Here is a 27,136-nt window from a genome sequence, read left to right as displayed (position 1 = left end):
CAGCGACTGAAAGTTATGGATCGACATTCAGGTAGGAATTGTTTTTTTCCCCAAAAATTTATCCTTGATATAAATGTGTCAAAATTAGTGTGTAATTTGTGATTTGAAGTGATAAAACCCAATTTATTTGGAAAACTTATTTTAAATGTTAATATTCGACGTTATGAAGTGGACCATTTTGGCAATATTTTGTAATATATGTCATTTGTTTCTTCATTTGTATTTGATTAAGATACGTTCGTTTTTATAGAGTACGAATACACCGATAATTTTAAGCTTTCTGAGCAGGCGAAAAGGGACTTTGAAGAATATGGATATATCCTAATCCGGTGAGATGGATAATTTATTCAGATACATGCCAGATCATACCCACACTCATGATAAAGAATATATTGATACACCGTAGAACCTTATATTTCTTTTCCAATCTGAAATAAAGACCCGATTCTGTAATAAGTATGCTCTGTTTGTATATACATGTACATGTAATCATTTTAATGTGATAAATTTAACCCTGTGTGTACCTCAGTTTACCGGTCTAACTATGAGTAGGGACCCCAGTGGAAAGATGACCGGATCTTAAGGAAAATCAGTGTGTGATGTTCTAGTAAGGTATCTACATGTAGTATACTCTTCAAAAATAGGAACGCATAGTAAGATTTTAGTGACACGTTTAAATCTAAATGTCATATTAACTCGATCCAGAATTTTAAGATCACAGACAGTTCAAGCTCATTAAAGATCAATATCTGGTATACCCCTTACAGACACCAATGATAGCCTGAAACGTCATCTTAATGGACGCAGATGAGTGTATTAAAACTGTATGGGAATGCTATCTCACTCTAAACGTAGGGGTTTTGTCAGCTGTTGCACAGTCTGGGGATGCGATTGTCTTTGGTGAATATACCTATCCATTTTGTCTAATGCTTGCTCAGTGGGGTTTAAATCTAGCGATTTAGATGGCCAGGGCAAAACAGGATGTTGTAGCTTTGAAATAATGCAAACAAACTTATCAAATAAGCCGTATGTAGATTGAAATACGGCTCCAGGATGCTGCATTATTGGAAAGACATATACAGTAGAAGATCGTTAGTGTGCCGTTTTCCGTTCTCGTAATACCGTTTTGCACATCACTACACTACCACAACCAAATTTATCAACCTCCAGGAGGCAGTTTTTTTTATAAAACGTTCGATACAAGGCTTTTTGCTTTCTGACTCTTACATCAGGCTTTGCAATAAATATTTTGGACTAGTAGCTAAACCAAACTGTTCACCTTCGTAGTCGGTGTTGTGGGGGCAGAACAATGACATGAATAAGTCCTCAGGCGATAATTCCAGCATCCCGTAGTGAATTGTTAGATAGTGTGTGCAGTTGAGGGATAGCTATATAATGCTATAGACGACGTGAATTACGAAACGTTGATTAAAATTGCGCAAACCTCAGAATCCCTTGCTGCTGATGGTCTTCCATATTTTTTGGCGATCTTTTGTTGTATCATGCTGTTGGTATCTGTTTTATGGGTCTGATATATATGGTGCTTTATACAACATTAAAACCTGTTGCAATTGTACATCTGCTTCCAGTCATCCAATTTCCTGTTTTTCGGGGGGGGGGGGGGACAGTTAAAGTATTGATAACCCAGCTTTTGATAGTTCTTTTGTACCTGAAGGACTTGGATCAGAACCCAACATAAGAAAATTGTTTTTTTTTTTTTTTTTTTTTTTTTTTTTTTTTTTTTTAAAAACAAACCAAATTTATTTATTTATTTATTTATTTTATTTTTATTTTTTTGCTAAAAGTAGGTCTTTTTGTCTGTGAGATTTATAGAATTGACATTGGCTGTCAAATTAACAAAAGCATTACAAAATAATGCATTTTACTCGAATGAATCATATCTATCTAAAATTGCTTTTATGACAAAACTATTTAATATTACCGGTATTCAGGGTTTTATTCCTATTATGTGTTTCCTTTTTTAAACAGTATAAAAAGAATGGTGAAGATAATAAACAGTGATCGATCTCAAAAAATCTATAAACAATACAAATCTGTGAAGAGGGCATAAAACACGGACCTCTGGAAATTCTAGAGGTGGGATCAGGTGCCTAGTAGGAGTAAGCGCCCCCTGTTGACCGGTTACACCCGCCGTGAAATGCTGGTAGCGAAGGAATTCTGGGAAGGTTTCACACAAAAAAATTGATTGATGAACATACAAAATGCCGTGTTCTTATACGTTAGTCTGTTAAGCTTGCTGCGCTCGCTATAATTAATCCACAGTTTCTTTAATTCGCGACTTCATTGAGATCGCAAATATAGCAAAAATTAAAATAATCATCTCCACAGTATAGTGGCTGCTGTCGAATGCTAATTTATTATGGTATGAGAATTCATCAAATCTATCTAAAAGATGATAACATGAAAGCCACTTTAATTTAACTCCAATGGAAATATGTTTCATTGACCTACAGAATAAAACAAATTCCTACCACATAGCGTATTCTAGGAAATGTCGATTGAAATAACGGCAGAAATGGAAGAAAAAGTCATCCTTATAGCATAACAAGAGTTTATCGTTAATATTCAAACAATTTAAAGAATTGAAACACATGACGGCAGCAAAACTTAAATACAGATCTACAAAGTGCACTTTCCTCGGATATAGTGATTAATTCGATACTTGAAAATTTTAAATTAGGGGTCTACTTGACAAAGAAGAAGTTAATAGAGTACTGAAAGTACTGGAGGGCAGTGACGCTATGATGAAAGAAAACTATGAGGTACTTTACTTAAAAAAAAACACACACATATTTTTCTATTACTAAATGAAATCAATTATTTTTTTTTTTTTTATTTTTTTTTTAAAAATAGCAATACTTTTATAAAAATACAAGTATTTAATCAAATATTACATAGTTTGAAGAAGTAAATAAGGCAAAGAAGACGCAACGAATAATTTGGTCGCACCCTGGTTCTGACGTCACAGGAATGGTAGCTCGCAGCGAAAAAGTTGCAGGAACATGCGAACAGGTACATTTTTAGTGTAAAAACAGTTACTGTGTTTAAAGAATACGTGCCGCCTAAGGATACTCTTTTGTAGTATCGGAAATAATAAATTATTTTAATGGGATTAAATTTAAAAAAAAATAATCTTTTATTGTTTATATGAAAAAAAAATCATGAAAGTTGAAAACGAATTATAGAAATACATTGATCATAAAATGTACTCATTCACTTGATGCTATGCACAATCTGTAGTTTTCTGTTCAATTTTTGAACTTCAATTTTATTTGAATTATATATTTGTCTTGCTAATAACTTACAAATTGTTTCAGTAATTCATGCAGTTATATTTATCCCTGTAATCCAGGAAAATATGTTTATATAACCATTTTATGCCTCGAATATACGAACATTCTTTATTGAGGATATATCCAAATGACTCAGCGATTCCGACGGATTCGTAAATTTTGAAAACTCTCCTGTTGATTTATTTATTTATCTTTAAACCATGAACAAAATGTTAAATGCTGTTAAATAATGTTAAATACTGCACATATTTTGTCAAAAGGACGAACTTGAATGTACCAATACAACTCTACGTTATGATTATCTTTTAACTGAAATATACCTGATCATTTAAAGGAGATGAAATTTGAAATAGAGTAAAAGGCTTTCATTCAATATGTGACTTCTCCTGGACAGACATCCAGACAGGACAAAATGATTCCTATGTGTCCGCCATGCCAAGTAGACAACACAGAAATATACGTATCTAAAGATGTATTAAAATAAAACAAGAAGAATATTTTTTATCTGGTACTTTGTTTTAGCTTTTAGGAGGAGAGGTGTATCATTACCATGGGAAGATGATACTGAAAGGGGCACAGAAGGGAGCCCAGCACCTGTGGCACCAAGATTACGGGTAAATATCAAACATTCATTCCATTATTGAAGTAATAATATTACAGGTCAGCATCTAATTCTAAAGTTTGCAATGCTTGCTTTAAGGTTGTCTTCTATACTAAGAGTACATGAAGGAACTAAATTTTAATAACCAAATTTGATATCAAGATGGTGAGAAGATATCAAATCTTATACCAAAAATAAAGGGTCGATTAGTTTTCGAAGTTTGCTGTTAAATTATGCAAAATTAGTCCACGATTTAAGAGTAATTAAGGAATGTAGAATGTAGAAAAATAATAAGAATAGATATCGTATTTTAAAACAAGTTCACTGATGAAATCAAGAATACAGATAAGTATCGGATGTTTAGTACCGTAGTTTACGGTAAGAATATAGGGAATTAAAAAAGGAGAAGGTGACAGGAATATTTTTTTGTTTTGTTTCTTTTTTTCTTTTGAGGACTGGATTTGCTGAAGCACTTGTTTATTCTGAATATGCATCCACGTTTATAAGTATTACACATTACCCAGAGATCTATTTTACAGCATACGAATGTTTTCTTATATTGCTTTAGATATTGGTACAACAACGGTTGCCTGTTCCCTGATATGATGACGGTTTTTATTCCATTGGATCCTTGCAGGAAAGAAAATGGCTGCTTACAGGTTACTCAAAATTAAAAAAAATCATTTAATCTTTCAAATTTATCACAAGCATTTAGTGATACAGATTTCAAAACAAAGTACAGTAAATAGAACACTGAAGAAATATGAAACAAATGACTGAAACAAACGTAATGTTTTTAAGATACTGGAGGGTTCTCATAAATGTGGCAGGATTGACCATCATCCTGTTCTGAAGCAAGCCGAGGCGGATCTATCACGGGTGGAAGAAATCAAGAAGACTTGTCCTCACAAGTTTGTTGAAATGGATCCAGGTCTCAAAATATTGCTCTAATCCATAACCAGTAACATAATGCTCTAATCCATTACAAGTCAAATATGAAAAATGGATCCAGATCTTAAAATAATGTTCCCAGATAATCCTTAACAAGTAAAACAAAGCTCTAATCCATAACAAAAAAAAATCTAATCCATAACCAGTAAAACAAAGCTCTTATCCATAACAAAAAAATGTTCTAATCCATAACAAGTAAAATAATTCTCTAGTCCATAACAAGTAAAATAATGCTCTAATCCATAACAAGAAAATGAAATATGGGGAGATAACGAACAGTATTCGAGCTCAAAAGTCCATTAAACATTACAAAATAGAAGCAGAGCAAACACAGGCCTCTAAGACATCAGAGGTGGGATCTGGTGCCATGGTGAAATACTGCAATTTATTTATTGAATATAAGTGATATTCTGACATAGTGTGGAAGGATATCAAAATGGTATTCTCACAGTGTGATAATATCAGAAGTGCGGCAAAACTCTCGATTTTGCTTCCCATCACGAAGAGTGTTTAAAAAACCTTCCTGGCCTGTTTTAAGATAGAGGGAATAAAGGAACCATCCTGACAGAGATTAAAACTGCCAAAGTATCTTCAAATATGTTGTTAAAAATTCATGTTTACAACGTTTTTCAATCTCACAATCACTTAGCTATGATGTCTCAACCGCTCAACTATGACGTCACAGCCTATGACACTGTTTACGAAAAGACAGAGTCAAAGGCATCGTCGCAAACCAAAATATACGATCCTCTCCCATTCTGGTAGGAGAGCTATATGCAGACTCCGAACCGTGGCTTGAGACGATGAGTCAAAGGGAAAATCAAAGAAAATGTAATAAACAGAAAATTTAATGTTTTATAGATGAATATGGAATTTATTTCACTCGTGAGACAAGATTTTTTTTATATTTTCACTGGTGCTTTGCACTCGTGAAAATACGAAGAAAAAAAATCCTGTCCCACTAGTGAAATAAATTCTATATTCATCTACAAATCATTGAATATCCTCTATATATCCTCTGTGTATTTAGGTTGTTTTGAATAAATTCTTCTTCATAAGAAATCAAAAACAGGTCTACTAAATCACACAAGTAAAATTATGGGCCATTTCACTTAATTCAAGTTTTGCAAAATAAGTGTCAAATAATACTTCATAGATTTAGAAAACAAGTTGTTAAGCTTTCAATAATTCTTGTAGGTGATGCTCTGTTTTTCCATTGCAATGTGCTACATCATAGTTCTGATAACAACAGTGACATGCGCAGATGGGTGTACATCTGTACTTACAATAAAGCCAGCAATGACCCAATCATTGAACATCATCACCCAAGATACACCCCACTTACCAAGGTCGGTATAGGTCAGGAATCCATTTAAATCGTGTCAGGAATCCATATAAATTGTGCCCAGAATCCGAGAATTCATATACGTCCTATCAGGAATTCATTTACAGCTTGTTCAAAAATGAAAGAGTACTTCATTTTATTTTTTATTCAAAGTCTTCCTTACACAGCAATTCTCTCTTCTCCGTGTTTTTTTTTTTTAATTTTATTTTTTAATCTATAATGCAAATATGAAGAAATTCATGATATTTGATAACATTTAAAGAGTTATAAAAGGTAGATGTGAATACAGTAAACTAAGGTAGATGTGAATTTAGTAAAGGTAGATGTGAATTCAGTAGAGGTAGATGTGAATTCAGTAAAATCAAACGTTAGTACAGATTAATTACACTGAAAATGATAAAGTAGATCGTCAGGAGAAAGGCCCAAGTTCTAAAGCATAGCAAGATGGACTTTAATAGAGAAATGTGGTAGAGTTTTAAAATGTTGGTATATTCTTTACTGAATGACACTAAGAAATATTGACTCACAGGTTCCCAACTCTGCAATCAAGGAGTGTACCAACTTCACAGACATGAGTGGAAAGGACTTCATCCACCCTGACCGTAATGCAACACTGACGGAACACATACGCGTTGTTCATTAAAGGAAGGAGAGGAAAAATTGAAAACAAACATTTTACTTCACTATCTTGAGGATATACCCATATATTTACTCAAGTTTTGTTTTTAAGAGAAAGGAAAATAATGAGAATCTTTTGTTAAAATGGTTGTGAAGAATTTTGAAAATATTGATTCATTATTATTATTTTTCTTTTGGTCAAAACTAGCCAAAATACGCATGTAAGGTTCAATAATGGGCATAAAAGATTCTCTCTCTCTCACACACACATGATTGTGTGGTGTGTTTTCTTTATATTTCAGGAGATACATACTTCTATCGTGGCCTTCATTAAGCAAGACTGGTATATTACTACTGTAATTTTTCAATCTGTCCTAAAGTTAAAAATTATCTAATAAAATAAATTATGAAATTACACAAAATTTATTGAGTTAACTAAAATGAATTCCGTAACAAACAACCAGTCAGGATTTGGAATACAGAGTAGATGAATCGGGCAGTAAGCCCTGATTACATTTGTTAGAGGTACAGCAGAAATGACACGTGTAATCTCCACTGACTGGCACGTGACCATAGTTTGTACAGTGGTCCTGATCTGATGTCTGAGACAACCACTGGTTCCTGCATACAGTCTCGTTCACACACCTGCTCCAAGAAAAGAAATGGACAAATAGATGATTATTAAAATATTCAACATTATTGAATATTCAACATTATGAACTACAAAGCTTATAAATGCAATTGTACGTAAAAGGACGGATCAAATTTGGTCCTTGTTAGATACCTTACCTTTAATTTCTAATGGTAAAGATCTAAACTTGCATTCAATGATTCTACATCCCCCCTCAATTAGGCCCTTAGATTTTGCATTGATCTAGAATACTTTCTGATCTGTTATAAATATCACCTTTATCGTTAAAACATATAATATGCTAGCACAATTTTTCACCTTTTGAAGACCCTCACGTTACTATGGCTATGTACTATGTCCGTCATGCAGTAATTATTGTTTCCTGAACAAGAGACAGTGGGGCCAATGTATATACTCCGGGTATCACAAGGAATGTCTTTGTTATAGTCGCCACACACTTGACAGTGAATAGATGCTGTAAAAGTAATAATAATAAACAAAATAATATCAGTCATACTTGGTATTGTAACTTTTACACAATAAACAGTTTACCAAACAATATAATAAGTTTTTGATGTATAATATACATGTATGTATATTTCATAATTATTTGCTTTAAAAGTGTAAATGACTTTGAGAAACAGAGTAATTCAATAAACCACTACATTTTTGATGTTACTCACGTCGAGGAGTAGTTGTAGTGTCGACAAGTGGCTTATATACTTCTACAAAATAAAATTATTCAATTATTAGATAGAATTATACACTGACTCAGTCTTAAGAATGCACTGTATTGTTGATGTCATGTTAGAAATTGAATATCGAAATAGAAAATAAGCAAAACAATATAACGAACTATGACATAGATATTACTTGTATACGAAATACCTGTGCAAAGGTTACAAGTTTGTCTACACCGCAGAAAAGCGATATCGTACATGTCTCTTTGTTCTGGGATCGCATGGCACACACCGTATCCTTTCAGAGTGGCGCAATTTGTTATGCTGTCGGAGCAGTTACTAGGGATATCTGTAACAGTTTGATTTAAAAATAGATGTATTTCTTCCATTTTTGGAGAATTACACCTGAATTCAAAAATTTAGATACACAAGTTATAAAGTTGAAACCGCGACTGTCTTTTCATTTTCTCCTTATACAAGTCATTTGCATTTAACTGCACTTGGGAATTACTTTGCTGATGACTTTTTTTCTTAAAGAGGTAAATAAAACAAAATGCCGAAAACCAAAATCAATTTTGGTATACAAGTGGAGTAATCATACAGAAAAGTAATTAAAAATCTAAACTTTTAAATTTTGCAGGCATACAAATTGCTTAAGGAGGTTCGATCCTGAGCTTTTGAGCAGATTTTGGTCTGGACCTTTATTTCTAAAATTCTGCAAATTCTGAAAGTCCAGGAAAAAAATTGAGCCAATTTTAACATAAAATTAACACATTTTTAGTAATATCTAAAAATTTACATCATAGACCCCCACTTTGTTTTTCTTTTCTGAATATATAAGAAAGGTTTGATCAATCTGCTTAAATTCAGCAAAAGTTTAAGACTTTAAAATAATTTTCTTGCTTGTTATATTTTTAATGCCAGAAAAATCACATTTTGTGAGTGCAGAAAGGTCAAATAATTGATTTTGCGAAGCAATTTGAAACTTTTTCTTAGTCACAATTTTAATGTGACTTTTTTTAAATAGACTTATAGTTTATTTTGCCCCATGATTTATTTGGATAAAAACATTGGAGGAAAAACGTCGAAGTTGTGATTTTTTTTAAGACACAAATTTCAGTGCAAACAGGTCATATTAAATGTACTGTAGCGCCAAAAGCAGCATACTGACCCCAACTTTTTGTTTTTATTTTTAATTAAGCTATGTGTGTAGAAACTAAAAATATACTTGACAAAAAAAATTTAAGACTTTAAATATCAGGATCCAACCTCGTTAAAAAGACCATTAATGCAGTATTTCATTTGACTGCCAAAGTCCTGCAAACAAAAATGATAGTATGATTACCAGTTGAAGATGAAACAATTGTCGCAGAAGAAACAAAGCCTGTTGTTCCGTTAGGGGTCAGTGGAGTTGTAGCTTCTGTAGTATTCGCTCCGATAGACGAGGGAAAAAATGGACTGGCTGAGGGGGATATTGTTGAGGTGGTGGTAGTCAGGGAAGGTAATGTTGGTGTTGACCCATTGGATATTGATGGCTGCGTTACTACACTAGTGTGCTTAAATGTGATCGGATTAGAACTGTTGACCTCAGTATGACCTGGGATTCCTGCCGTCGTTGGCAATGTGGTTGAGGATCGAAATGTTTTAAAATATGGCTCATATGCCCCAACTATAACAATATTATAGGTATAATTTTTCATGACTAAAATATGGATCATGTGGCATTATAAACAAAGCGTTCTTAGCCTAAGAGATCAAATAAAGGTATTGCGACTATAATAAACATTTTATAGATACCCTTATTGTGGTCTAAATACTGTTTTAAAAATATCTCTTCGCTTCTTTTTAGTGCCAATGTAATCTGAGAAAATGGTAGGTCGCGATAATATTTCTTATTATTTTTGAATTCCTTTTACAGCTGATGTTATGTACTTTAGCACATTTTCTTCGTTTGTCTAAATGAGTAAACAAAAGGTGTGTCAAATTTGAAAATAAGAATTAATTCATTTTGAGAAATTTTAGGTTTATGCAATGCAAATATTTGAAGGGGTTTAATGTTCTTCGCAAGTCAATGCAAGGGTTTTTCCGTCCGCTTACCTCCCCACAAATCCTTGGCTTACGAACAAGGTGCTTATTGAGCGTTTCATCATTTGTAAAATCTTTTTTACATGACTGACATCAATTATATCAGTAAGTAAGTAAATACATTATTCATTTTCAATTTTGGGCCCATGAATGGCATGTAAGAACATCATCGTCATTATTACTATCTGTAATCAGCTGTAATTATTGAGAGTGATTTTAATATCAAGTGGTGATGAGGATAACAATGGAATGCTATACCGTTACTTACTGATACATTGTTCAGTTCTGCAACAGAGAACGTTTGCTCCATCTATACAATTATCCTAAAATGAAAATCATAAATAACTATTAGATATAAATTACATGAAATTGAACACAGTACATGATTTCTTAACATTCCATTTGAGGACGGATCTAGATGGGGTTGGAAGTTGGGTTACGAACTCCCCCCCCCCCCCCCCCTCGAATTTTCAAAGTTAATTTTTAATCAGAAATAAGAGCCAACGAGCTTTAGCTGTTGTAAACTAAAAGTTCAATGCTTTTTATTACCGTAATTTCACAGTGAGTAATTGGCATTATTGATGCATTCTTTGAATCAAACGAAATTCTGCACACAACACATTTTGTATTGTTTTGGAAGTCACAATGACCATTCCGACACAAAGGGCATTCGACAAGATCCAGTTTTCTGGTTGTCTGTACAGCCGGTGTACTTGTTACTGTAGTTGGTTGTGTGGTAACCTGATGAGATGGCGGCAAAGTTGTTGTGATCATCCAATAATTCGATCCAAAGGCCTGTTCTAATCATAATTATTGTTGTTATATGAAAAATATTTTTTATGCATATTCAATAAATGAAAGGGAATACTGTAATCATCAAATTCTTGCAACACCTTATTTTTGCGAGAAAGTTATTTGGTATTTATAAGCGAGACAAAATTGTTCACGAATTTTTTTTTTTGGGGGGGGGTGGGTTTGGGGGGGTGGGTTTGGGGGGGGGGTACATAATTTACATTGCATATGCGAGAGTACACGAGCAGACGGTGTCGCATAATTGCGCGAAAATGTAGTTCTCGTGATTAACAGTAAATAAAACTTTGATGTAGAAAGAATTTACTGAGATTCATTACGTACCTATGCATTTGATATCTCGGCAGCAAAAATGATGAGCGTCTTCATTGTGACAGTGGTGTCCCTTTGATAAAAAAATCAAGTGTCTCATATTTCGATGTTTTACTGACTTAAATACGATAAGGACTAACGTCAGTTTTCCTTATTTATGTAGTAATATCCCGCTATTGCCTGTTTTTGGTCATTACAAGGTTGATGTTGTAGGGATTTCAACTACCCTGTTAAAATTCAGTATTTCGGACTCCTTCTTCGGCACCTGATCCCACCTCTGGAATTTCCAGGTTTCCATGTTTTATGCCCTCTTCACATATTTGTATTGATTTATTCGAGATCAATCACTGTTCGTTATCTTCACCCTTTTTATTAGATGATGTTTTACAATATACAATATTAACTACTGATAATACAATACTTAACTGTGCTTTTGTTTATTTATCGTAATGTCAAATGCAATTTAAAAAAACATCATTCTATATATATATATATATATATATATATATATATATATATATATATATATATATATATATATATATATATATATATACCTGCTGAATACATTTTAGTTCAGGAGGCAGTGAAATGTGTTTAATGTGGTAGTCACATTTGTCACACAGCGAATAGTGGCATTGACCATGAGGATCACAACTTGGACAGAATATAGAAGTATCTTAAAAACAAATCTTAAAATTATCATCCGATACAATTTGATGATTAATTGCTTGTTCTGATGTATTTTCAGAGCAATCTATAATAACTTTGAATTTTGAATTCTTACTTCTCCTGAAACTTTTTTTGTACTATTTTGTAAAAAAGTTTACATTTTTGAAATTGCAAAATAGTTCAATTATATTTCAACATAGAATGGTGAAGAAGGGTTACATTTTGTCTTCAACATTGCTTTACCTTAACAAATACAGTCAACTTTGTGAAAGGAATTTCGTTAAAACATGTTTTTAAAAAATCCATAGATATACACGTTTAAAAAACCTTTACAAATATATGCACTTGAGGAACGAAACATATTTTGAATCTTGATTTAAAAAAAAAAAACTTACAAAGTAAACTGCTTCCTTGGTCAATAGTTTTAACCACAACTCCAAACCATTTTGCTTCATGAAACAATAATTCATAAGTAAATGAATTCAAGACAGAAACATCTTTCACCAAAATAATTTGATGATGTTATAAATGGCTTTTCAATACTAATATGGAAATATCATCTGAATGCTGTTGAATTTATTAATGTTGTTTTTAATTAAAATGTTTGAGCAGTAGATTACTAATCATTTTATAAAGGCGCTTAAATGCGCCATAAACGAATGTTTTCTTCCCTTAAACTATTGGTTTTTATTTGAATGATTGTTTAATTGTTAAATCCAAAGTTGACAAGCCTTCTTGTTTTTGTTTTTTTTATATCTAATACTTATACACTTGTCAGTGATATCTAATACTTATTTATACACTCGTCACTGGTATCTAATACATACTTCTACATTTGTCAGTGATATCTATAACTTATTTCTACACTCGTAAGTGATATTTTATACTTATATCTACACTCGTCAGTGATATCTAATACTTACTTATTCACTCGTCAATGATATCTAACACTTACTAACCCACTCGTCAGTAAAGTACATTATTTCCCATGTAGCTTGTAACATGAGATTTAATTGGTAACAAAGTCGGGTGTAAATTTCCGTACACCGGACTTGAATCCGGGGGGGAAAACGTGACGTCACAATGTATCGATAAATAAAAGTGCGAAGCACTTTTATGTTAAGTTTGAAAGTAAAATGTTAAGAGTTTATTCATCGATAAAATTTTCAAAAAAGAACGTTTCATTCTTATAATTCCATTTACGAAGTTTTCAAATTATTTCTCTTTGAAGCCCCCATACAAATGATACAATCCGTTATTTCTGTATGCAGCGTATGAATACTTTATGTCGCGATATGGAAATGAAACGTAATCGAGATGAACATCGATAAAGTTTAACTTAAATTGTCAAAACATTCAATAAAACAAACTTATAAAAACTCTTCGAATATTGTTTGTCAACGAATATCGTAAATACATGTAGACTTCAGAAGAATTCGTCCTTGACCATGTTTACATGTTTACATGAAAGACAGACGCTCTAAACTGAAAGTATCATACCGACGACACCCTTGATTTGCTCTGGGTTGTTTAAAGACAGGTGAGAATATAGGATTTAGAAATATGAATTTGATGCTAATAAGGCAAGAGTCTGAAGTACGTTTCTCTTTCCTATCAGCTACCGAGAACTGAGCTGATTTGCTTAGCATTAGGATCGATTGATTGATTGTATGTTGTTTTACGTCCCATTCGAGAATTTTTCACTCATATAGAGACGTCACCATATACCAGTGAAGGGCTTCAAATTTTGACCTTTACTCGGCACTCAGGGCCATTTAGCAGTGAGGGATCTTTATCGTGCCAACGTCTGCCGTGACACGGGGCCTCGGTTTTTAAGGTCTCATCCGAAGGACCCGCAACTTTCACTTCAAAGTGCCGAACGCATGGCGAAGGAACAGTTGCTACCCATATTTTATCGACTTGGGTCTGTCGCGGCCGAGATTCGAACTCACGACCTCCCGATCACGGAGCGAGCGCTTTACCGACTGAGCTACCGTGAACGGTAGCATTAAGATCGATGATAATATCCTATGAGAGATTTAAATAAAAATTCACACTTAATTTTATAATCTGACAGTGACATAAACATAACATTTCAGTCTGTCAGTCCTGTATGTCGTCAGCATTGTTTTTATTTAATTTAAAGTTTCTTTAATCGTTTAGCTAAAAAAGACTAGAAGAAACGATTTGTTTCACCTTTTTTTTTTTTACAATAAAAGCTAGGCCAAGAAAGTAGTTCTGGTTGAGAGATTTATCGATGTGTAAACTTTTTCTTGAATTTGTTCTCGTCCAATCAAAACACAAGAAATCAATAAATAAAATTAAGATTGGAATTATTTACTTATACGCTCGTCAGTGATATCTTGTACTTACATAAACACTTTTCAGAGAAATCTCATGCTTACTTCTACACTCATAAATGAAATCTAACACTTACTCATACACTCGTTAGTGATAGCTAATACTTACTCATACACTCGTTAGTGATATCTAATACTTACTTATGCACTCGTCAGTGAGACAGCATATATGGTGACCAGTGTCTGTACATTCATGCTCATGTCCCTGCTGTTAAAAATATATACTTCTATCAGTCTCAAACATTGTTCAACATGATACATAAAAAGCATACTTTTATTTATTTATTCATTTACTACTGCTTTGATTTTGTGTGAATATGGAATATGAATAAATCGTCAAAATATAATTTCAATTAAGTGAATGTCATCGAATGGGCAACAAATACTACGACATTTTATGAAGGTTTAATTTCTTGAGTTTTCAGTATTCACCTTAATACAGGTGGTGGTTTTCTGGTCCTGATGGTACACGCATCCTGTGCAAAAGGGGTGACTTCTGGAAGGATCACAAATGCCCTGACTACATACAGGACAGGATACATACATTGCTGAATATAGATTGAAATAAGTCAGTCAGTGAGTTCATTGTGATAAAACATCAAATAATGAATTAATTCCTAAAGCTTCTTGTCAATTTAGGTATAATGATAACACTATCAACTTAATATATTGCAAAATTGGTGTAAAATGTTTTTCACTACAAGAAATCAATGATTAATACTATACTCTGCTGGTTAATAATATGGTTTGTGGTGGACGTGTTTCTGCTTGATGAAGCTGTGGTAGGATAAGTCGAAGGAGTTCCTGGATAATATTGCCCAAAAGCTCTCGCTAAAGTTAAAACAAATAAAATAAATAAAATTCCTCAAAAAGCATAACTCTCTCTCTCTCTCTCTCACAGAATCTATTTGATTATTATCAATACATCTAAACATTTTTAGGATTCATGTAAACCTGTTCAGTTAATGACAAAGTCAATCTTTGGACAGAAGATTTAGTTTTCTAAAATCAGGTATTGGTAATACGTATCGAAGCTCAGAGCTTGCACAAATAACAAGGTTAGGACTTTATACTACATCATCCATAAGTATCAGCATGATGCAAGGAATTCTTACTTTTATTCTCACATGAAAGGAAGGAATCTATTCAATTCTAGGAATAACCAAATACCTCATACCACAATGAAATGTCTTGATTTGTATGGAATCATTCTCAGTTCCTTTTTCTTTTTCTTTTAACTTTTTTTGGCTTTTTCTGGTATGATTTGATACTATTTCTCTATGCAGATTAATTGAATACCGAAAAGCAATGGTTCCCTTCAAATCAGGTGTTCCTTTGCTACCATGTGGAAAGGTAAGATAATTTTGTTACATTGTTAATTAAAATGTGTTTGTTTGTATTTCATAAATGTCGTATATATATATATTGTGTGTGTGTGTATATATATATATATATATATATATATATATATATATATATATATATATATATATATATATATATATATATATATATATATATATATATAGTGTTGGTTATAATTGTTGTCAGTGAGTTGATATTCGGTATTTATTTCAGAAGAGTGCACATGCTTAGTATTGCTGATGATCGCGATGTCTGAGAATAAGACTTCTGATTGGTCGCCTTGGAAGAAGACTATTTTCATACAGACGGCTTCGGACTGTTGATGACTTGATCCTTCGATTATGTCTTCCAGGGTGTTTCTCTACTTATTGATTTAGGAGTTTGAACTTGTCACGTAGATGCTGTGATTGGATGCAGCGATCTTTTTGGATTATTGCGACCATAGGAAGACACGGCCTTTGATAATCAAATACGCTATTTGTGGCTAAAATTTTTGCTGAGGCGCACAATAATGATGTGGTGGATATGAAATTTAAAAAGTCTGCAACATCTCTCCCTGGTATTCCTGCACTAAACATGCCAAGATCTTGGTTGCGTTTATTAATGGAAAAGGTAGGGGCATATTTGAGCCATAGAGGGCAAGGATGTTTTATGGGGGTTTTTTTGGAAAAAATTACCTGGCTCTCCCAAAAAATCCATATTAAAGAAAATCATTGCACTCGATATCAACTAGTTTCTGAACAACAAAAGAAAACAGTTTCTGTTGTGTTGTTACTGTCAACGTATTACCTGTTTCTGTTCCAACGTTTTGATTACAAAAGATATTTGAAGTGAATATAAAATTTTAAAAAAATATTAATCTAAGAAAATTACTTATTGTGTGATGCGTTTCTTATAGTGGTCAATATATATTGTATTAGAATAAGTTAATACATATAAAACAAGAATGTAAGAATATAGAATAATCTGAGACGTATTCTGGGAGCATTTTAAAGGTTTTTGTGAACTTCAGAAAGAGATACCTATGCAGGACTCGTCATTGCAGCAGAGGGTGTTGTGGTTCTCATTGCAATGTTCCTACAAAACATATCATGTAGAATAGTCAGATAAATACAAAATCTGTAATTCAACCTGAAGGTATATTTTCAATATTTTACTTTTTATTTTAAATAATTTATCGTTGTGTTCAAATTTAACCTTTCTTTTCATGTCTATATCTGTGTTCTGAATCCTTACTTACATGTACATGTGAAGCTTTTAAAATCAAATTAGGAAAAGAAACATCTTTACTTACATTGGGTTTCAAACAATGAACATGAGGTAATTGTCCAGAGTGTAAGTCGATTTTACACATATGACACGTATCACGATAGACAAAGTCGCAGTAACCTTCGTGACAGACTGGGCAGTGTGCCATAGAATCTGTAAACAGCAGTGCAATCCAAAATTTCAGGATGGCAAAGACAATTGATTTAGGAAAATCAAACTTTAAGTTTGTTGAAATTGCATTTTTTTAACTTCCAAGTATTTTCTCTGTTTAGCGTCCACCCATCTTTCAGAAACCTACCTACCTATTCGCAAAAAACACACAAGCCACAAAATAAAAAAAGACTTTATAGTCCTAAATATCGTCATTCAATAATAAATATATTTTCCTCGTTGAAAGATCTATTTTTCAGCAAACCTGAGGTATTAATTGCTCAAAATATTCCTAACATGACATATTGTAGACAAATATTTATAGAAATTGACAGAATTCAAAGATTTTGACGAGAATAACCGAATTCAGGACTCCGTATTCTGTTTGTTTGTTCTGATATGGAGTGTCAAAAGCAAGGTGCACGCGGACACTCAACATAGAAAAAAACTTGGAAAAGCTTTGTCAGACATAGAACCTACGAGAGAGAGCGAGAGAGAGAGAGAGAGATCACCTGTATAATCTATGTGTTGGGGTATGGTATTGGTAACGTGAAATTCTCCAAAAAGGGAGGCTGAAATGAAAAACCTATAAAATACCTTGATTACCTTATTTTCATATGAAAAAAAAATGTTTGAAAAAAAATCTGGAAGAAAAATATTTACCAACACAGGCCTCAGTATTACAACAAAAATGATGATGGTCTTCGTGACAATGTCCAATCTGTAGATGTTATTTAAAAAGCTCATCATTACTTCCTCATTTTTTATTAATTCCTAAACTTTTTTAAATTATCTTATCGTAAGTTAGCAATAATGTTGAGTATTCAGTACTATCAATAATCTATATAAGGAGGATATAATCCCGAGACATTTTTCATTTCAAAATTCAAATATATACAGAAGTACATAAATTTACGTAGACGGAAACCTTGATGAAATATATGGATATAAATAACAGTATTCAAGCTCAAAAGTCTATGTAAACAGTACAAATCAGGAACAGAGCAGATAAGGACCTCTAAAATGTCAGAGGAGGGATCAGGTGCCAAGGAGGTTATAAGATCTCAATTATTTTTACTTTAAAAAAGAATCAATTAAGAAAAGGCGAAGATAACGAACAGTTGTCGATCTCAAAATCCATTATAGCAAATGAAACATGGACAGGTCAAAAAAAGGACAGACCCCTGGAAACACCAGAGGTGGGATGGGAGCCCTCTGTATTGATCTGGTAAACGGTACTACATGTACTCGGTATTAAAAATAAATGTAAAAACAATTGCTTTACATTTGCAATGAAACATGTTAATCAAAATAAGACCCAACAATAGGTTCATTTCTATTATGAATTCCGTCGAAAATTATGTCAGACGCTGGGCTAAGTATGAGGGTGAAGACCTGAACAATTTGTCAGAATGGATTACATGTTTAAGTCAATAATATATAAAAGAGTCGTGTAAGAAAGTAAAAAGGCAATATGAGAACCATCTATTTTTCCGTTTTCTCTGAATCGAAGGTGTTAAAAGAATTAGAAAGACTACATGAACCATATTTTGTCGTTCCAGCAGACAAGGCTTGTAACAACAGTGTCTTTGTTTATCAGGCTCATTATTATAACTGTATTTTCGAAGAACTAGGTTTTAATTCTACGTCTTGAAATCAACTCACAGTTCACGTTCCAAGGATAACATTCTTCAAAATCACATTTCAGTGTTTAATACTTTTAACATTCTAATCAGCCAAGGTGACTTCGATCTACACTATACTGGATTCCTGAAGTTCATAAAAATCCTTACAAAGATACACCAAATGCTCTACCTATCTTTTTCTCCTCACAAAGTATAAACTGCTGTAAAGGAGAAACCTTAGATTTACTGTTCCACAGCATATTTTAGAAATGGTATAAAGATGTGAATTCAAATAACTTTTAGAAAATTTAAAATCACCAAAATTTTCAAAAATTGTTTATAGCCGAACATTCAACTTTTCCATACTTTATGAACCGTCCTTCATGATAGATTAAAAACTGGGCGTTTTGATATCACAGAAAACTGTTTCTTCAACAAAATTCAAACTCGAAAATTTTCATATCTTCTGACTGGTAATTAAAAAAAATTCTCTGTTAAAATTACTCTGAATCTACATGCAAGTACTCTGAAGTTGATTTTAAAAGGATGTTGGAGACCCTCATTGACAACATTAAGGTGGTCTTTTGAGACCAGGTCTTCTATCTAGGTGGTATGGAGCTGCACAGCGACAGAGAATATAAATAATATCGCCTACTCGATAAGCGTATTCAGAGTTAACCTCAAAAGTGCAAGGGAAGCTAGATTGTTTGAGATAAAATTTGGAATATTTATTGCTTATAGCAAGCGCAGCGAGCGGCGCGAAGCGCCGCTCGTCATTGCGAGCTCTTCAAGCAACGCCTGGGCGAAGAGAAAATTAGGACTTTGCACAATGATCCAAATGATTTTTTTCCGCAGTAACCTGTGGTCCCATAATGCTTTGCGCTTTGCGAATTGCATCTCGCCGCAAACTACGTTCTCGCGGCAGCAACAAAAGTTCAACAAAAAATAAAATCACATTGATTTAATGGATAAAGCAGAAAACCCTAACAAAAAAATACTATAGTTAACTATAGTTAACTAAAGTGATAACTTTGACACTCTGAAAACTTTTATTTACTATAGTGATAACTTTGACACTTTGATTTACTATAGTGATAACTTTGACACTTTGATTTACTAAAGTGATAACTATGAAAACTTTGATTTACTATAGTGAACACTATGAAAACTTTGATTTACTATAGTGAAAACTTTGATTTACTATAATGATAACTTTGAAAGCTTTGATTTACTATAGTGATAACTATGCCACTATAGTGATCACTTTGAAAACTTTGATTTACTATAGTGATCAATTTGACACTATAGTGATCACTTTGAAAACTTTGATTTACTATAGTGATCACTTTGACACTTTGATTTACTATAAGTTAACTAAAGTTAAATATAGTTAACTATAGTATTTTTTTGTTAGAGAAACAGCAGATTAAGTATTCTCCATTGAAATTAGCACTGTTAAGGCTTTGGTTTGGTAATGCAACTTACATACGACGTCATGTCACGTCAGAGTCTAGACGTATCAAATGTCACGTGCGGTTTGAAGAGACGGATGTGGATTAAAACTGAATAGGTATCTGCGCTTGCCCTAACGGTCGCACCGTCAACATATTACCATGTATTTTGTAAAAAGCTGGGAGCTGATTTTCATCTGAATGACATTTTTATTCATAATAAATTTATCATACTCTGAACACACCGTTCACGGTAGCTCGGTCGGTAGAGCGCTCGCTCCGTGATCGGGAGGTCGTGAGTTCGAATCTCGGCCGCGACTGACCTAAGTCGATAAAAAATGGGTAGCAACTGTTCCTTCGCCAAGCGCTCGGCACTTTGAAGTGAAAGTTGCGGGTCCTTCGGATGAGACCTTAAAAACCGAGGCCCCGTGTCACGGCAGACGTTGGCACGATAAAGATCCCTCACTGCTCAATGGCCGTAAGTGCCGAGTAAAGGTCAAAATTTGAAGCCCTTCACCGGTATATGGTGACGCCTCTATATGAGTGAAAAATTCTCGAATGGGACGTAAAACAACATACAATCAATCAATCAATCAATCGTACTCTGAACATGCTTACGTACCAAATCAATTTAGAGACATAAATACCATATGCATATGCGTATGATATCATCATGTTACTATATACATATGGGATGACAGAAAAGCTGACGTCATTTCGTTTGTCATACTGTTCACTTATTAGTTGGATAATATTGTCTATAATAAGTAATCATTCAGATATGAAAAAAAAGATCTGGCCGTTTCTGCGGTGTCTTTTATTTCCAGTACACTGGAATATACTGAGTCGGCAAATGAAGAAAATAACTAGAGAAAATTGATAAAGTAATGTAGATATGTATACCTAAACGTTGAATGGAAAGCCACAGCCAGTTTTCTTCTTCTCATGAAGAGGCCTTTAAGTAAATTGTGCTTCATAAGAATATAAAAACAGGCAGGCTAACAAAGAAGCACACATTAGGGACGAGCGTTATTCCAACATATTGTTGAAGGAACTAAAACTTGAGATATAATCAATGAGTAACACTTAAATCTTTCTAATATCAGCTTCAGAGTACTTGTGTGTAGAAATCAAAATAATGTTTTAAAAATTTACTTTTAAGATGATCAATCACAAGATATGGAAAATTCAGAATTCCATTTTCATTGAAAAAGAAGTCTATAAGTATGATGTTGAAAAGTCCAATTTAATTGTAGAAAGAATTTGTAGAAGTTGTATCGGAATGCTTGTATAAAGTAAAGAAAAGTCCTACGTTTTGATGCTGTTGGGTTTTCTTTGGGGGGGGGGGGGGTTGTTATTTTAAATTTTCTAAGAGTCATTGGAGTTTTTGAGAATCCAGTTTGATTTACACCACTTCTAGAATATACTCTAGCACAGTACTTCTAAAGTTTCTCCTTTACAACAGTTGACATTTTGGTGAGGAAAAAATATAAGGGCTTGGTAGAACATTTGCTGGACCCGGTAATGTATATTTGTTTATTAGGATTTCTATGAAACTTTTCAATTTAGCACTGGTACGGTTAACTCAAATTTATTCCTGATGACTGGAGTGTTCAAAGTATTTAAAACTGAAACGTGGTTTTAAAGAACTTCATCCTTTGAAATGGATCTGTGAGATTACCAGATGTGGAATTATGACCAAAATGCATATATAATGATTACCCATACAAAGATTTCTCAGCTAGAACTATAAAATGTCAACATATAAATTATTCAAATTAAAGTGCACTATGTGGGTGCATACTTATATCTTCAAGCAAGTCGTATTGGTCTTCCCGCCATAGTGAGACTTCCCCCGGAAGTTCTGCTCCCATTGGGAGATGTCTAACAGTAGAGTCATACTTCCCCTCCAGAGCCATACTTTCCTCCCGAAAGTATCAAAAGACAGTAAGTCTACCTAAGTGAGAAGCCTCACTTTAGAGCCTTTATCCCCCGGCAATATTTACTGTAGAGTGATACTATCCCTATGGTCGATACAGTGACTTTATCAGCAAAAATTTAACACAATCTATCATTAAGTCGAATGCTGACATAAGTTTTTCATACTAATTGTTGGGCCATTATTTAAACACTGAATTGTCTACGGATTTTTCAGTTTGCCCGATTATCACAATGAACACACGGCGAATGTGACCGATCGAAAGGGGATGCATGCTTCTCCATGGCACCTCATCCCATCTCTGATGTTTTTTAGAGGTCCGTGTTTGCTCTGCTCCCGATTTGTATTATTTCAATGGACTTTTGATCTTGATTGCTGTTCGTTTTCTGAATGTTTCATTCACTTGCTAAAATTTGTCAAAACTACATTTTGGTATCAACAAAATTTTTTATTGATAATTTTGATTTGTAGAGATTCTGACCAAAATTTTCTAAAAACTGACGAGTGACCTACCTTGATACCTACCCAGATGCAGCAAGTTAAAAATACTTATATTCTGTAGTAGATTTTTCAATAGTAGGTAAAATTGGATTGTTGCTACGTACTTGAGCACATTTGACATCTTGTGGAGGTTGTCCCTGATGTGGAATTATTATTTGACATACTTCACATTGAATGGTATTACTCATGTCGCAAATGTGATGCTGACAAGATGGGCAGTTTATAAGAGGTACATTATGTCCTCCGCCTCTTTTGTGAAGAGAACTTGCTGAAATGAAAATAAAGGTTGTACATTATTCATGATATAAAATAAAAAGCTGATAATGTCATCATACCCAATGATTTATTGTCTTTTTACTGAGTGTATCCTTATGATAGATTGACATAACATATTGCTACCAAACTCTCTAGAAGTCAATTGTTTTTAACTAAATATATACATTGATATACATTGATTAGAGAGACTCATGTTTGAATTGTAGTTATAGTGCAATACACTAACTAGAGTTGATAGTCTTATGAACAATCCGGATCTTTACACACTGATAATTAACCAACTTTTCCTCAACTCTCGAGATGTTTCTTTTATCGTTATATAGTATATAATGTACGTTTGTTGACCAAAGAAAAAAATGATCCAACAACGTTTTGTATAAACATTTGACAGGAAACATATCAAAGATGATTTGAAAACTGACTATTATTGTTAAATCTTGCATCAAAAAAGCTGTGCACTATTTTATAAGTCATACCGTATAACGGGTATTTTCTGCGGTTGGAAATTTTTGCGATTTAACCCCTAAAAGATAGCAAATTAATTTCTGCGTTTTCAATTTCTGCGGTTGCATTATACCGCAAAAAATTATTTACTGGGTATGATCACCAAACTCTAAGAATTATAAGATAGCTGCCATGTTTACATTTTATAAATTTATTGAGCCATATTGATCAAAGGTGCATGAGAACTGGTATTAAGCTATTAAGCTTAATAAAACTAATATCTTTTAGTTAGTCTTTGTAAAATTATGTCAAGTCCCAATTGAAATGAATTATTACAGTATCAGTCCACCCAAACAACAATAAAAATCTTTATTCTACATTGTTACAAACGTTTTATGCGATCTATTAAAATATTTAAATATATAGATAATTAATGCATCCGAGCCATATTCTAAAAATACACTTATAGTTAATTGCCATCAAAATTAACCTGGTGTTTATATTGTAAGCTCAAACAAACAGTTGCATAATCAAGTAACCTAAAGTTGACCGTTACAATCACAGGTGTCATGTGCAATGAGGCGTAAATAATCCTGTCAGTCTTATGCATTAGGTGAAATTCACAAGACAATCAAGCCACATTGTGTATACAAGCAGTAATTATGGTCTCAAGATAAAACACAAGATTGAAAAAAAGTGTTAAAGAAAGAAGGAAAAGCTACTATGTGTTGTTTGCAGCTATCGGAGTTTGGACGAATAATTGCGAAATCTCTTTTAGTCATTTACTTGTACATCTATATCCGTATAAAATAAGAGATAGGTACAAGAAAAGATGTTTTTGTATAAAATTAATTAATTGATATTATCAACAGGAACGTTTTGATTCAATATGTTTTGGACAAATCCTGACATCTAAAATCTTCGAATTTCGATGACACCCGAATTTTCATGAGTCTGCGGACGCATCGTTTTTAAGAAGGCTGCATCCCAATTAATTTTGCTGCGTCCAGTACGCAGGTTCTTGCATTAATGAGAATCCTGTGACATACGCACAACTTATACTTGCATGTATAAATATATATCTGAAGAAATATTGAAAAATATTTTGCGATTGTAATTTTTGCGTATTTGTCCTATCCGCAAAATTCCGCAAAAATTGGACAACCGCAGAAAATACCCGTTATACGGTATATTATTTGAAATGGTAACCAAACAACAGAACTTTATGGTAAACGTGATGACTTCAACTTCCCTTATTCAAGTACCAATATACAACTATCACCTGCGAATGGAGTTTATGTCTCCCATTTGTTTCAATACAAAAGAGCATGCTCTACGTATGAACAATTCGAGAACGAGACAAGCTATTGACAAATAGCTGATGAAACAAGGGTATCAACAGTCTCGTTTTAAGTCAACATTCTGCAAATTTTATGGTCGAAACAATGACGTCAGCAAATACAATCTAGCATTAAGTCGAATGTTGAATGACGTTTTCATAAAAATTATTGGGCTATTATGTTCAAACTGAATTGTCTAGGGATTGTTCCGTTTGTCCGATCACGACAAGAAGAATACATCGGGTGTGAGCGTTCAACAGGGGATGTTAACTATTCGTTGGAACCTGATCCCACCTCTGCTCCCAATTTGTGTTGTTTTAATGGATTGTAAGCTTGATTACTGTTCGATATCTTTATATTTCATTGTATATATAGGTTGCATGATCAATATGTACTGGTCCCAGCTGACAAAGCAGGTAACATTGTCTTTGTTTGTAAGGCTCATTATTTTAATTGTATTTTAAATTTGCTGGGATTTAATTCTGCATGTTTTAATTCAACTTATACCCATATCTTCCTTTCAAAGGAGGAAACTCGTCAAAATCACATGTCAAATTAAATATTTTTAATATTCCCAACTATCAAATTGAATTTGAATTACCATACATATACTGGATTCCTAAACTTCATAAAAATCCTTACAAACTAAGATACATAGCGGGTTCCAGGAAATGTTCTATCAAGCCTCTTTCTTTACCCCTCACAAAAATATCGACAGACGTGAAGGAGAATCTACAGGAGAACTGTACAACAATATATTCGAGAAGTGGAGTAAATCAGATTGACAAATAAGTTAATGATACAAGGATATCAACACACTCGTTTCAAGTCAAATTTTGCTTGTTCAATGGTCGGTACAATGACCTTTTCAGAAAATACAAACTCATATCAAGTTCGAATGCTGACTGACGTTTTCCGTACTAATTGTTAGGCCATTTTTTACATACTGAATTGTCTAGGGATTTTTTTTTCGTTTGCCCGATCATGACTGTGCATTTTTGACTGATCATGACTGTGCATGGCTGGTGTGAGCGGTCAAAAGTAAATGCTATTTTTCCATTGCACCTGATCCCACCTCTGATGCTTTTAGAAGTCCGTGTTTTCTCTGCCCCCTTTTTTACTGCTCGCTTTTGTATTGTTTAAACTTTTGAGCTTGATTACTGTTTGGTAACTTCGAATTTCATTAAATATTAATTTTAATTACATTCAAAACTATTCCAGATTTTTTTTTTTTTTTTGCCAAATGAACTACAATACTATATACTATATATGTCAACATTAAAAGTAAACTTTCAAGTGTGGCGTCACTGTGTTTTTGTGTCATATATTGCTAGTATGGGCTCTTAGAGGTCTGTGTTTGCTCTGCTCCTATTTTGTAACGTTTAATGGACATTTGAGTTCGAATACTGTTCGTTATCTCCACATATTTCATTTCACTCATACATGAAGTGAAAACACCCATGCAGATAATAGCTTCACTTTTAACTTGCAACAGCTAGACGGACGGAATAGTTCTATAGAGCATGATATCACTATAACAAAGAAATAACGATTTATGAATCGGAATTCACTTCTAACTTGTTTTTAAATAGGTGTAGCCGCTGTTGTCTAAGTTCTGTTCTACGTCAATGTCCACTAATCATGGGAAATGTTGGTTTAGGACATCTTAATTCTATGCACAATAAGTAATTACTTACTGAATGAGATTCCTGCTAAGGAAAACAATGTCAATATTACGAGGAACATCCTGTAGAATATGTTATCAATGGGATGGTATGGTTCAAGCTTTATAATGGCCAAGGTCTTGACTTATCGAGATAATAGGACTACGTCAAATATCAAACAATGCACAGCTTACCTCATACTAATACTTTTTTTTCAAAAACCACACATGATTTTAGGGCAATTGGTTTAAATAATGAACATTTTTTAAACGTTGTGCAAGAAATATGCACATAAAAAGGTAAATCAATGAGAAATTATGCTTTTAGAACGGTAAACTTTATTTAAAGATTCTTCTGGAAAATGATTTGCAAATATAAAAAAAAAAATTATATTGAAATATTTTCTGCTTGAACTTTTCTTTTAGTAATAGTTTCATTGTATCTATGACAAATTTCATAACATTATTATAATGTATAAAGGAGATTGAAATATTAAAAGTTAACAAGTTAAAATTATAAAAAGGTACTGAACATTATAATTAGTTCATGCAATTTCTCGGCTGTATGGACCATTTTCTCACTTTGTTCTTTTTCAAGTTTACTGATTTTCATTCATCATATTCCAATAGATATAACACACTTATTTACAGGTAATCTTGAAACAAATACTACGCTTTATCATTGACCCATTGTCGTATCAGTGCCCTTGAAAGTGTGATAGTAAAAGAAGAAA

General features: G+C 33.2%; 2 protein-coding genes across 2 annotated transcripts; one reads left to right on the top strand and one right to left on the bottom strand.

The window, feature by feature from the left end:
* On the top strand, nucleotides 1-7,251 carry LOC133173020 (L-proline trans-4-hydroxylase-like). Its single transcript, XM_061307900.1, has 9 exons — nucleotides 1-31; nucleotides 251-329; nucleotides 2,702-2,783; nucleotides 2,920-3,033; nucleotides 3,837-3,928; nucleotides 4,484-4,574; nucleotides 4,717-4,846; nucleotides 6,064-6,215; nucleotides 6,741-7,251. The coding sequence occupies exons 1-9, from the start codon at nucleotides 16-18 to the stop codon at nucleotides 6,852-6,854; spliced, it is 870 nt and encodes a 289-aa protein (XP_061163884.1). The 5' UTR covers nucleotides 1-15; the 3' UTR covers nucleotides 6,855-7,251.
* A 33-nt stretch (nucleotides 7,252-7,284) lies between these two features.
* LOC133173537 (uncharacterized) lies at nucleotides 7,285-26,485 on the bottom strand. The gene is made up of 14 exons (XM_061308521.1): nucleotides 26,437-26,485; nucleotides 22,784-22,947; nucleotides 17,827-17,884; nucleotides 17,039-17,166; nucleotides 16,767-16,821; nucleotides 15,101-15,210; nucleotides 14,812-14,927; nucleotides 11,905-12,004; nucleotides 10,494-10,548; nucleotides 9,486-9,809; nucleotides 8,349-8,489; nucleotides 8,144-8,185; nucleotides 7,779-7,935; nucleotides 7,285-7,474 (listed from the first exon to the last, which is right to left on the bottom strand). Exons 1-14 carry the CDS (start codon nucleotides 26,483-26,485, stop codon nucleotides 7,294-7,296), a joined length of 1,680 nt encoding a protein of 559 aa, XP_061164505.1. The 3' UTR covers nucleotides 7,285-7,293.
* Between the last annotated feature and the right edge of the window lie 651 nt (nucleotides 26,486-27,136).

Source organism: Saccostrea echinata, unplaced genomic scaffold (assembly GCF_033153115.1).
Source record: "Saccostrea echinata isolate AGI-Se365-2 ecotype Australia unplaced genomic scaffold, CSIRO_AGI_Sech_v1 ptg000056l, whole genome shotgun sequence".
NCBI classification, from domain to species: Eukaryota; Metazoa; Mollusca; class Bivalvia; order Ostreida; family Ostreidae; genus Saccostrea; species Saccostrea echinata.
This window is presented reverse-complemented; position numbering and strand designations above follow the sequence as displayed.

Bases quoted from the DNA above. Each gene is read 5' to 3' on its own strand.
- LOC133173537 (XM_061308521.1), bottom strand. From the start codon at position 26,485: ATGTTCCTCGTAATATTGACATTGTTTTCCTTAGCAGGAATCTCATTC. The intron at 16,822-17,038 runs GTAAGTAAAGAT...TATGTTTTGTAG, and splicing joins TTCATTGTTTGAAACCCAAT to GAACATTGCAATGAGAACCA. The intron at 10,549-11,904 runs GTATATATATAT...TTTTCATTTTAG, and splicing joins AACTAAAATGTATTCAGCAG to GATAATTGTATAGATGGAGC.
- LOC133173020 (XM_061307900.1), top strand. The intron at 330-2,701 runs GTGAGATGGATA...ATTTTAAATTAG, and splicing joins TATGGATATATCCTAATCCG to GGGTCTACTTGACAAAGAAG. The intron at 3,929-4,483 runs GTAAATATCAAA...ATATTGCTTTAG, and splicing joins CTGTGGCACCAAGATTACGG to ATATTGGTACAACAACGGTT.